This window comes from Phallusia mammillata, chromosome 2, assembly GCF_965637545.1.
Source record: "Phallusia mammillata chromosome 2, kaPhaMamm4.hap1.1, whole genome shotgun sequence".
In the NCBI taxonomy this organism is placed as follows: domain Eukaryota; kingdom Metazoa; phylum Chordata; class Ascidiacea; order Phlebobranchia; family Ascidiidae; genus Phallusia; species Phallusia mammillata.
Genome location: NC_137253.1, coordinates 8225688 through 8238878, shown reverse-complemented (window position 1 = coordinate 8238878; position 13191 = coordinate 8225688). Strand labels below are relative to the sequence as shown.

Below are 13191 nucleotides of genomic sequence, written 5' to 3'. Positions count from 1 at the left end.
CACAACAAATAAGACGTAGCTTTTTAGTGTTGCATATCTTCTAAAATAAGCGGTAAAGGAACATATTCTCTGGACTTAGATGCAACGCGAACAATATTGTCAACTCGTGTAAAAAAGACATTTTGAAATTACTGCTTTAAAGACGTCCATTTAGTGCTAGATGGATGAAACGTTAAGGGTGCTTAAAATAGCCTGCCTGTCCATATTTGTACTATTAACATAACACCAACAAAATTAATGGATTGGCTTTACAGTTATACAATACAACGAAACAAACACAGCACCATTGTGTGCTAACAATGGTGATTGTTTTTTCCCGAACGTCTGCTATTGTGAACTTTCAGTTTTGAACATACACCGTCGCTTTAAAAGGCGATTGAATGTTGAAAAAAGCCATCAGTCCTAGGTCAGAGCTTTGTCACCGCATTGAATGCAATCTTCCTGTTTCATGTGTGTGTATTATGTACGGTCCCCGTTGTAAAGGCACAGAATAGCAAGAAGGCTACGGTATGTGTGACGTAACAACCCGCTTTATATACAGCGGAATACTGCAATTGTCTCATTTTAGTATGATACAGTGACAATGTTATGCACAGGTTGTAATAAAGCAGAAATACTTATTCACCTACTGCGCTAAAGGATTTCGTTTTTATCTTTCAGTTAATCTTTGTGGTAACGAAGTTTTTCTAAAAAGGGAAATAGGGTTAACACTGTTTTTACAACTGTAAGATTAAAATATTTTCTATTCTTTGTATTAATGTAAATACAATTTGTAATGCTATATAATTGCGAGCTAGTAAGTTCCCACGAATGGTTGATTGCAGGTACTATGTTCCATCATGCATTGCATTTATGTGATAAAATAGATTAAAAGATTTAAGAAGGGCTTAGATACATTTTTTCCATGCTTTACAAGGCCATGAGCTATGTTCAAGAAAAGGGTCTACTAAATTAGGCATTGTGTTGTGACATGGTCTTTTGAAATATGTTGCATTATTTATCAGTTTACATTCGCAGGTTGCTGGTCGTTTCGCAACAAAATTTGTCGAATTGCAATTTTTTTCAATATAGTTTACTGGTGCAGATTTAGTAACTCTATTGGCAGCAGAGGTCATAGCAGATGGATGTGTTGAACGCAGCAACGTAAATGCTCAATAGTCTATTCACAGCGGGGTTACTTTAGGTCGCATTGCCCCGGCTAACAATCAAGCCAATCACGTCTCGCCGTAAGATCACGCCCCGTTTAAGGTACAGTGCACAATAAATGTAAGAACAAAATTATTGGTGTTTAGTCAATAGTTTTGTCATTTAAAAGAAACATTAGCTAGCCCGAAAAAGTTCGTATAACAGTGTGTAAAGTTTCGAACTTTTTTAACGCACATTGTGTCTTGTTTAACGAATTTATTTAAAACGGAAATTTATTGTTAATTGTACCTTGTTACCGGCATTGTTTCGTCAAGCGTGCTTTTGTGACGCGACAACCCATCACATTTAAAGCTGGCACACGCGTGGCAGAGCCTGTTAGTTGTGGGAAATGACTGGCAGAAATTAAGTGGATGTACTGCAATTAGTTAAGCCCAGACAGATTAAACCTTGTAGGATGTTTTTGTACGCCAGGTGCTGTATTAAGTACATCCACTAATCTAATGCGTGTTAAGCCAGGCTAGATATTGAGATGTTTGAAAATGGCCTAGTTATGTTTTTTTATTTGTACAGTGAATGTGTTTTGATGAATCAGTTGTTAAATGCTACGTGGACAAACGTCAAATAGTCTTACGCTGTGAGTAATTCTAGGAAATTAATCAGCAAACAAAACGAATGCTTAGATTTGTCATTTATACGATTCACTGGTATAGATTGATCAACATACATCACGATCACGATTTGTACAATAACGTGTATTTATTTCGCTGTTCACCAGAAAGCACCTATTAGCCTGGATAGATGCCTATTTATTACTGCGGCAGCGCCGGTGTGTTATTACGAAGAGAGGGCACGAGGCGAGTTGCAACGCTTTGGTGATTTCGGCGGGCCGAACGAAATGACGCAATATTAAACGAGGGAATTCGTGGTGTTGTTTTGTGGGTTAAAATGACGTAACAGCATGTGACATTCATATAGCACCGCGACTACCATGACTATGTAGTTAGAGCACAACAGGAACAGGAAACAGCTATGTGGGTACATTGGACTTTTTTGAAATGTCTTTACAAAATGCCGCTACAATAGCCTACATACTATTTAGTCATATTTATTTCCTTTGCAGATTTAGACCGTAACATAAAAGGATTACCGGTAATGACCCGTTTTCCATTTTGTCCATTCGGCTTATGAGAAGCATATCGATTTTTGCCAATGCTTTTTCCCTTAAGGTTTCAACTGGAATGTAGTGCAAATTGGTTTGCACGAAAAAGGACGGCTGTTTTGTATGCATTGGTGTAGACAGCTGGTCAGATCAGAAGTGCGATGTAGATTCCAATTAAGGCCGATCCCTGAGGCGTTTGCCGCAATGCCACATTGTTTTGCCAACCATCGCTTCAATGAGGTTCTTTAAACTCGCGCAGAAAACCGCATTGCATGATTATGTGCGCTCGCTTTAAGTTTTCCTGTTGGGAAGTAATACAGTTTTAGCTGTAACCAGTTTAGACGCACCCAGGAAAGTAGTTATAAATCTGTTATAATCTAAGCCTGAGAATTTGATTGTGGATTACTGCCGAGAATTAGACTGCTTCGCTAAACTGCTTAGGATTACTTAAACCAAATTAACGAGAAAATACCTGATTGCTTTTGTCTATTTATCAAGGAACAAGTGCGGATTTAGAACAAAAATACAGTAGGGTTAAATCAGTTGAATTTCAATAAACTTCAGAATGGCAACCTGCGGTCGTCTACGTTTAATTGAACAGGGACTTAAGACGGCTCCGTTTATTTTGGTAAGTTTAATGTCATTTTTTCATTTTTATTTACTTCTTGCTTTGCAACAAATACTAATATGTTAGGTAATGTAAACGTACGGCCAAGACGTGTGTACATATTGCTACTGGCAACTAATACGTACACATGTCAGTTCGCTTGGATGAAAGTGACAAGATTTTATATAACACTACACTAGGCAACATTACTGACGTCAAGGGCACTGAAGCATGAAAAAGGGATTTTGAAAAACTCTTTTGTTGCCATGTAGCATTTAGACAAGATGGCCGGTTAAAAGCGTTCCGAATTTTGAAGTAGCACATTACTAGTACTTTTCCACAGTCTGCTTTCGAGCGGCATAGAAAATCGATTAACTGTCGTGGTAGTTCATGAGCATATTGGGAACCCGGTCGAACAGTAGCATCACATGTTTGGCTCTATTTGACTTTTTTTACCGCGGCAAAAGGCAATGACACATGAACGTACCGCCCAATTCATCACGTAAGGTCGTGTGTCCGCCATTTTTACCAAGGCAGCAAGATTTGAAATAGCTTTTGCTGACATTTTTAGGCAGTCCAGCAGCAGCTGTGTGGTGTATGTCCGAATCTTAACGGCTGGTCCTTTCAGACTGGTGTCATATTGCTGTTCCATGCTTTGTTTTATCGCTGAGCACATTGCAGCACACACACTCACACTCACACACACACACGGACTGGTCGTTCGGGTTAAAATAGACCGCGTGTCGCTGCGTCACAAAAAAACGTCATCTACAGAGGGACGTATGACTAATATGTACAACAAAAAGACGTGTACCATTTGCAACATGAGGTTAAAACCCAAGACACACTAACTCAAATGCCTTAAAAGAGTTTAGTTTCTTTTTTTGAACAGCATTTGTTATACATCTGTGCAAATTGATAATTAGGATACCTCTTTTATCACAAACTTGCAAAATTCCACCAGTTAATGGCACGACAGTGGATTTTGGTGGCTTGCCAAATCGTGACGGCCAGAATGTCACGCAATACCGGCTGTTTACGCGAAGCCTTAATGAGTTTTGAGCAACACCAATCGCTTGTTTGTGCTTAAAAGAAACTGTTGCTGTCTCAATGTTATAAAAGGGTACAAAATTGAGGCCCGAACCCGACCTTTTGAAACAAAGCCCGAATTCGGTCCAAAAGTTGATAAAATACTCGAAAACCGAAAGGTTAAAACGATGCCTCCCTATCATAATGTTCGTTTTAAAAAAATAAACGATTGATTGATTGGTCATGACACAAACCAGCCTAAGTGTACAGTTAGGCCCAAATCTAGCTCGTTTTAAACTTAATCTCTTTACTAAAAAGTAAAAGATCGCAACAGGTAAAAGTTTTAACCTTTTTTATCTTCAACTTTTAAATAAGTCAGTCCAGTTCTCTTAGCGCGTGTCACATTTGCAAAGTGTTAAGACTTGTGTTTTTGATTTGTGTTTAAAATTTTTATTTCTTGTGTTACAGATTCGGCGACTTGCATCAAACACATCATTTAAGGTCAGTACTGACTCTTCTATTTTATTTTTCTCAAAAACGTGCCTTGGAATGTTTTTTGTGACGAAAAATTATTATCAAATGGCAAAACTAATTCGTTTTGTCAAGTTGTTGTTTAGCTCGGAAACTGTAAAACTGGACTTTATGTTAAATCAGGGTATTGGGATTCTTTGTGTTCAGAAATGCCACCTAACAATATATATACTTCCTCCCCAAAGGCTTGGTTTGTTTTGTCATGTCATCACTATAATATCCCGTTTCCATGGCCGTTGGTCCGATCGGACTTTTAAAAGTCGAGGAGGTCCGCGAAAACACTGAAAAAAATGCTGAGTCATTCCTTATTGCGTCCGATCGGACTGAAATGGCGGAAAAGTCCGATCGGACCAACGGCCATGGAAACGGGATATAAGCTTGGGCCCTTGGGGTTTGAAAAAAATATACGTAAATATTTAGTTTCATTTCAGGCTGCAGGTGCTCAGCAAGCGTCCCTGAGCTAATAGATCTTATATGTTAAGTTTACATACTGATTTTCCTTTATTGTTGCAATTAGTTTCTGCAAAACTTAGCCAAATTTAATAATTACTGCACGATGCAACTTGCAACATAAGATAACAGGAAATGATGGTTTGTCGTGTCGCAACCAAATGCCAAATTTGCTAAACGACAAGTCGAACGCGTAAGGCTGGGTCTTTTTCTTGTTGAATTAAGGCTAAATAACTGGTTTTTGATTAACCGGCGTATTTTGTGACCGGTGTTTCGGCTTCCTTGTCATACAACCTCGTAATTTGTGTAGACCGCACAATAGCAAATGCCTACAGGCGCATTTTGCGGCATTTAAAATAAAATAAAAATGTTTGCAAATTAATATGCTGCATAACGATGTCAAACACGCATGCATGTCACACGTTTTAGCCGCGCGCCGACTATACTGACATTTTCCCATTTCTAAGGGACAAATGTCACATAAAAAACGAACATGGTGTGATGTGCTGTAGCTAAACGCGAAACAAAACGTAAAGTCACGTGATTTCCTGACCCGCTAATCAAGTTGGATATCCAAAATCAAGATTTTCATTTGTTCATCCAGGCGGCAGACCTACAGTATCGTTTCACCCGCCACCCACACGCCAAACCCGAAAACCCGGACGAATGTTTGTTCGGAAAAAACTTCACTGACCACATGCTGGCCATCAAGTGGGACAAAGACCGGGGCTGGTCATCACCGGTCATCAAACCACTCGAAAATATCAGTCTTCATCCGGCTACGTCAGTTTTTCATTACGCAACAGAGGTGAGAATGCGTCACAAGATGTTTAGCTGTCTGAAATAACAGAGCCGGCTTGCGTTTCGTGTTAAGATTTTCGTTTAGGCCGGTGCTAGTCATTAAATGTCATAGTTAAACCGGAAGCGGTTACGTAGTACATGATGCGTAAGTTACGTGGTGTCTGTCGTCATAAAACATGTGTAACGCCAATAGTTCAGAAAATGTTAAAACTTGCTGATTATAATGATTTGAATTGGGCAATTTTTTTTCTCTTCACGAAAGCAGATGGATTTTCAGTCGCCGTAAATGTTGTGTTTCATTTTAATTGGTCTAATAAACTTGCCAAATGTGTCCTAAATCTCAAAATCCTGTCGTAAATAAGTGTCATGATTTGTTTAGGAAGCCGTAAAGTGGTTCGCCAATTCGAAATCCTTGCAGCAATTCACTGTCCTAAAGTTATCCCCTTTGTTCCATAGTGCAAGTTTGTAAAATTAACCTTCATTTCTTACGTTATACAGCTTTTCGAGGGAATGAAGGCCTACCGCACAGTTGACAACAGAATCGCTCTATTTCGGCCTCTGGAAAATATGAAAAGAATGAACCGAACCGCTACTAGAGCCTGTCTCCCGGTAAAAGAAAATGCTATTTAAAAATGTTAGTTTGTCCCGGCTGAAGTTAAAAAGAAAATTACATTGTTCCTTTGTTTACATTTTGTTGCCTTAAACAGACAGTACACGTTGTTTTATTGTTAAATTATAAAATTTTGTTACATCGTTCAGAATGTGTTGATAGGACGTCATTTGCCCTTCGGTACTTTTGTCCGTATTGTTTTTTAATACACACTCCACTTTCAGGATGTTCAATTGACATGATATGCATGTGCGTTTTTGTACTAACACCCCATTTTCGATGTAAAACAGAGGAACTCGTATTTCCTGGGCGTTGCTGTTTCAACAATTTAAACAACAAAACAGTCGAACACGTTCAATTCTAATTTTCTCCAATTTTTTTACACCCCTGTTTTTCCTCTCCTGCAACCTGTTAGATTTGAGCCAATAACTGTCTATTTCTTTTACTACTAGTCCAAGCAGTTAGCTATACCATTTAGCAAAAGCATCAATTTGGCCGAACCTCTTTACTCATTTGCCATAAAACTCGACTCATTTCTTGCGTGGTATAGTTTACGGTACCAGATTCTTTTGTGACTTCTGTGTACTTGCTTTGGGCATGTTTGTTTTGACAAATGTGCCTATTGATATACTTTAGACTTTTGACGAAGAAGAACTTATGAAATGTATCGGAGAACTGGTAAGAGTGGACCAGGAATGGGTTCCATACTCAACCAAGGCATCCCTCTACATACGACCAACTATGATTGGAACAGAGGTAAAGAATAAGTTTAACTTCTTGTGATTTTTGCAATGGCACTAACAAAAAGCGCTGTTAGAAATAGCTTCGACAATCACAGCAAGAGAACACCTAACTGGTGGAACACAGCTTAGACGCGGTCGTACAAAAAGTTTTTAGAAAAATCGGCAAGAGATAGCCCATAACATTTTGTGGAAAAGTTGTGATACTTTTGCGACTTTGCCATTCGGCTAGTTTTATTAATTCAGCAATAAATTGCGCGATGACGACCGAAACTTAAATAATTTACCCGTCTCCACATCTCTGCCCCAAATTGTTAACAGGCCCGAAAAGTACAAGCCTGAAACCCGGCCGAACCCTAATCGTTTTTGTATACATTGAAGCGACCAAACAACAAACACAATAAAGAACAACTGTTCTTCAACAAGGCGTTTAAGGGATGTGTGACATTAGGCAAGATCCAGCAACTTGCTACTTAGCTAGTTAAATTTATCAACAACAAAACTGACAGAGAGTGTAAAGTCAGGCCCGAATCAAACCTGTTTTTTGAAGAAACCCGAACCCGACCCGGCTTAAAACTCTGTCTCTGCCTTAGTTACAATTTTGCTTCAAGGTAAAGTTTAAAATTCACGTTGAAACTTGTTTTTTGTAGCCTTCCCTGGGAGTAAACATATCTAACTCAGCCCTTCTCTATTGCATCACATGCCCGGTTGGTCCTTACTTTACAACAGGAACATTCAATCCCGTTTCACTGATGGCTGATCCCAGATTTGTCCGAGCAGCCAAGGGTGGAGTTGGTGCTTACAAGTTAGGAAGGTAGGGCTTTACTTTACTGAGAGAAGAAAATATAAGTTTAAACTTATGCCTTGGTAAAATCTTGTCTGACTTTAAAAAAAAATCTTTGATGATTTTGTCGCAATATTTACAGAAAAAATGGATATTTTAGAAATAAAAAAATAATTCGAGCGCCAACTTTCAATGGAAATCCCCATTTTAGGCACACAAATTCAAATTCATTTTTTTTTTAAATACCATCTATAAAGGAGAAAAGAACCATTGAACACACAGTGGGCATTGTTTGCGTTTCATTACAACATCCCAAAACATTTCCTATACACTTGTCGTTGTGGGACTTTTTTTGGAATTGTTTAACACACAGTTTCAAACCGCCCATGTTTCCTTGTATTCAACATGTTCGTTTACTTTCCTTCAGCAACTACGGACCCACGATTGGAATACAAGAGGAGGCTTTGAAACGGGGATGCCAACAGGTCCTCTGGCTTGCTGGCGAAGATCACAAAGTAACTGAAGTCGGAACAATGAACGTCTTCATTTATTGGATCAACGAACAAGGAGGTTCGTACTTTGACAAGAGTTGTAAACGGGCCTACAATTGGGACCCGAACCGGATTGAAAAAGAAAACAAAAAACAGAGTCCAAATCAGACCCGAATGTTATTGAACATGCGGCAAAAAAGAATGCTGCGCGTAAAGTCATGCCCAAACCTGTTGTATTAAACCTCAAGTCCTAGCTCGGCCCGAAAAGACTGGTCCGAGTTACAACACGTTTCAGTTTCAATGCAAAAACGTTCACTGACTTGTGTTGCAAGTTTTAACTATTTTGACAAAATTATTTCTGACCTAGATTTGGTTAAATGAAATTACAGCCAGGGTTGTGAAGTCACCTAAAAAAGTTACATACACCGAACCACTGAATTTACGTAATCTGACTCAATAAACAAAGCTTTCACTACTCCGACTTTACAATATTACAAAAAGTGCTATTCCATCAAATCCACCTTAAAAAGTGTCCCTCTACTCCACAACTCTGCTTACAGTCTATCCGTACTGGCTATTCGAGAGCAATCGGTTTCAGCATCTCCATGTTTTACTTGCAGAGAAGGAACTGGCCACAATGCCTTTGGACGAAGGCATCGTGCTTCCTGGTGTAACCCGGTCATCACTCATGGAGCTTGGACGAAGCTGGGGGGAGTTTAAAGTGGTCGAAAAGATCATCACCATGAATGACGTCATCAAGGCGCTCAACGAAAACAGGGTAAGCCTCAAAAGTGATGTAGAACTAGCGTTGAATTTTTCCTTGTCAATATTTAGTTGTTACCACCGTTTTCGTAGCTGTAAGTTTACTAATTTTTTTTTACGGTCAATTTGTTTGACAAATATGTTTGAGCCCTAAACAAATTTAAAAGTTCAAAACTGCAAGAAATCTTATTTTTGGTGCCATCTTCTTAGCTGTATGGTTAACTAAAATAGCAAAACCAAATCATTTTTTTATCTTAAACAGTTGCTGGAGATGTTTGGTGCTGGAACAGCTTGTGTAGTTTGTCCGATCAGCCGAATTCTGTATATGGAACAAGAGCTGAGCATTCCCACGATGGAAAATGGACCTGATGTCGCATCCAGGTTCTACCAAGAGCTAACAGACATTCAGGTACAGAGCATGTTAATGTAACTTTTATATTGTCACTTTTGGGAAGGTTAAAAGTTGTGAAATTAAAGTTTACCCAAAGGCCTTCTAAATTGCGACAAAATGTACGTGCGAACGTGCAAAAGAATTATCTACTTTTAAAAAACAGCATGCACTGTTTGCAGTTTACTTTTTTTAAAGCATTGAACCCACAGATCATGTTGTCATGAAGTCTCGTAAGCCTTCTGCACATTCGCACACTGTGGAAATGGGACATAGGTTACACTTACAATTATTACTATCTATACTGGCTATAATATATTTTAAGTGTTTACAAATAAATTCTCTATACGTTTTTGTTCCTAATGTGCTTAGATGATCAATATAAATGACATTAACTTTGTGAATTATTACCTATTTGATCTTTCTGTAATCATCAATATAGCGTCTTTGTACAAGCTTTCCAGAATCAACCATAATGAGGACTCATCAAGATGGCAAGCTCATCAAATAGCGTTTTAAGTCAGAATAAACTAAGTTTAACTCCATCCTAGCCGGGCCAATGTCTTTCCACTAGCTGCACTGATAAGACCTTACACATAGGTCGAAACAGTGTGCACTGTCTGCGGCTTACTTATCCTATTTTACAGTTTAAACTCAATAAACCTTCGCTGAATTAGTCAAAGTTGCTTAAAAAAACCAAAAAAACTGTTATTCTTTCGTTTTGCAGTATGGACGAGTTTCTCATGAATGGTCACACACGGTGGTTGAAGATGTCGAAGGCGTCGATGCCGCTAAAAATACGATTTAAAGTCAACTGTTCCACTGTATAAGTTTTTTGATCTTCTTACCAATATCTCTTTAATGAAACCTTGTGGTCATTTGTGAAATGCCCGCGAGCTTTTGTCGCTGTCATGGTATTCTTCCCCGGTGGTACTTACACTAAAAATAATGGTTTTGGCTATTTGTTCATTTAAGCTAATGTATTGTTTTGCAAACACAAAAGTCGAATCATTTTGTGGCCGGTTTTGCCAATGGTGTAGATTTAACCAATCGCAGGCTTTTATGAAAGCACGTGACAGAAAAAGTAACATGGCGAGGTTTACCCTATCTACTAAAATTTCGTGGTACCAAATTAACATAGCCTTAGGAAATTTGAACTTAAATGACATCACGTGATATATATAAACCTTGTGATTGGTTAAAACTGCCTTAACATGTAGAGCCTTACACCATACACAATATTTAAAAACTCTATTTTGCTTTGTTTTGTACCTAATTTACTTTTACTTGTGGTGGCTGGTTGGGGTTATGATGCTATTTTATTCTTACTCGACCCTTAACTTTCATGAAGCAGGAAATAGCAAAGTTGGTCAAAAATGCAGGGTTAAAAATGAGCTGTTTTTGTTTTGTAATGTTTTTTCTCAACTATGTTTGATTGCACGTCAAAACTTGTACAACCTTTTTGGGTTCAAACTTCGCGCACACCAAACCACATTCAAATTATTACACATTTTTGCTTTTTATGGTTTATTGCAACGGCTTCAAAAACATTTATGCATGGCGTTACCTAAAATCTTTACGATCACAGTTTTAATACGATACACAATATTTGTATCTGTGCACATCGTACTTGCATCTCAATTGATACACAAAACTCCCGAGTTTCCTTTTCAACTTGCCCATTTTTGTGTAACCTTTGCACCAGAAGTTCCAATTAACTAAATCTTAACAGTTTGTTACTTGATAAAGTGAACTGTGACCATTTGGTTTATTTTCATTAGCGGTGAAGTATTTTATTTTTTACAGCAAACGCGTTTTTACTGGAAGTGTACTAACACACAATGTAAAACAAAATCAACTGGGTTTTCCTATCTTGAAAAAGTAAGAAAAATCCATTATGACGTCACTTTCTTGTTTGGTATGAATGACGTCATTTAGTGTTGGTACATTTTCAGTCAAAACCTTTTTGTGAAAAAGCGTTGCGTAGGTTTTCAATCTTAATGTTGTATTTTGTGTATCTTACACATTTCTCAACTTTTAGACTGAGAGCAAGCAGAACAAACCATGTGTTGGTATCTGTCCGCTTTGTGGTAAAACTGTAGGGCCTTAACTGAAGCGGGTACTAACGTAGTCGTATACTTATGTTATGTGAAAAATCGTATGTAAGGCATATTTGAATGCACTTTAAACCACATGTGTATATCTACACATAGTCACTTGCGGTTTTGGCATTTACAACTTATACACTTGCTTCACCTTTGAAGAATGTGCTCACGTGCTAACAAGTGTTGTAAGGGCGTCAAAAGTGTTTTACATAGTGATTCGCGCTTATAGCCCTATCTAAAATGACGCGTAAAAACGTAAAAAAACACAAATTAGTTTTACCAAGCACTGGTGTATCTGCCACAGACGTTCAACGGCGGTAGCTCAAACAAATAGTCATTCATTCTACGAAATACACGGGTCGCGCAATTCACTTGTAGCCGAGCCGCTATGTACACACCCACAGTACGCCGCCTCGCGATTGGTCAGCTGTAAAATCACGTGCCCGTCTGTGGAAAAATTTCCAACCCATGCGTTTCGACGACGTCGTTGTTTGCTTTTCGTTGTGACGCATTTTCGGGAAATTTTCGCGACTCAGTTTGAGCGCGATAAGCCCGTCAAACAACTTTCCTCAAATATTTGAATTATCGCTTTCTCCAGGTAAAAACAAACAAGGAAGCAAAATAACTAAACAATGACACAAAAATGCCACAACTTAGACGTCATTTTGCAATCACTGAAAAAAATACTGATGGTTTAAAATGTTTTTTAGCACTTCCTTTTTTTCTTAATATCTGGTGAAACTCGGATGTAAAACTGGTTATAATATGTTGGTCTTTAAATGTTTCAATTTCTTGTGATTTTTTACCCAGTTTCTTTTCGCATTGACATTTTGGTTCGATATTAAGATATTAGTGATGAATTTCATGTACAGATGTATTTTACAAAGCGTAGCGGTTCATCCGCATTTTTCACGCTTCTTCGCTTTGTTTCGAATAAACCTAAAACAAAATGATTTTTTACACCACTGTCCCTAAATTTTGGAGTTGAGATTCTGATTAGAATGTAGCCTGCATTAACTAATTTTTGACAGCAAATTAAGTTTCAAAACAAAGTAAAAATTTTTGGCAAAATCAGAAAAATAACGTTTTTTTTCTGAGATTAAAAATGAGTGTACACTGTACAGGCATGGATACGATTGTTTTACAATATACACTTCTAAATGATATTTACTGTTTTTACTTTCAATTAAGAAGCGCTAGATACACAGAAACAAATGATAATGGGACTACAAGTTGAAGTACACCCCAGATCTTTGTTAAACTACTCTATCTTAACCGTTGAGGACCCTTTAAACCCCAAGGTTTTACCGTTCTTTGCGCAATATGTTCAACAGTCTATTCTAGTAACTAGTTACGCCGCGTATTGATGGATAAACTAGCTATCGTTTCAGCATTGTGCAAAAACGTTTTGTGTAAATGTGACAAAATTAATGCACAATGGTTCCAATAGTTTCAATATAATTAACAATACACCCTCTTGAGTAACCAAAACAAATTTTGAACTTCTCAAATCTGCAGGTATAAAAATACATTTTGATGCAAACATAAGTAAGATTAGTTTGGGCTGCTATTCAAATTAAAATTCCGT

General features: G+C 37.9%; 1 protein-coding gene across 1 annotated transcript; it reads left to right on the top strand.

Annotated features, from left to right (window-relative positions):
* The first annotated feature begins 2641 nt into the window (after positions 1–2641).
* Positions 2642–12556, top strand: LOC145213906 (branched-chain-amino-acid aminotransferase, cytosolic-like). Its single transcript, XM_080082314.1, has 10 exons — positions 2642–2933; positions 4410–4442; positions 5527–5730; positions 6222–6332; positions 6970–7089; positions 7724–7887; positions 8285–8427; positions 8969–9126; positions 9373–9519; positions 10226–12556. The coding sequence occupies exons 1-10, from the start codon at positions 2871–2873 to the stop codon at positions 10304–10306; spliced, it is 1224 nt and encodes a 407-aa protein (XP_079938440.1). The 5' UTR covers positions 2642–2870; the 3' UTR covers positions 10307–12556.
* The last annotated feature ends 635 nt before the right edge of the window (positions 12557–13191 follow it).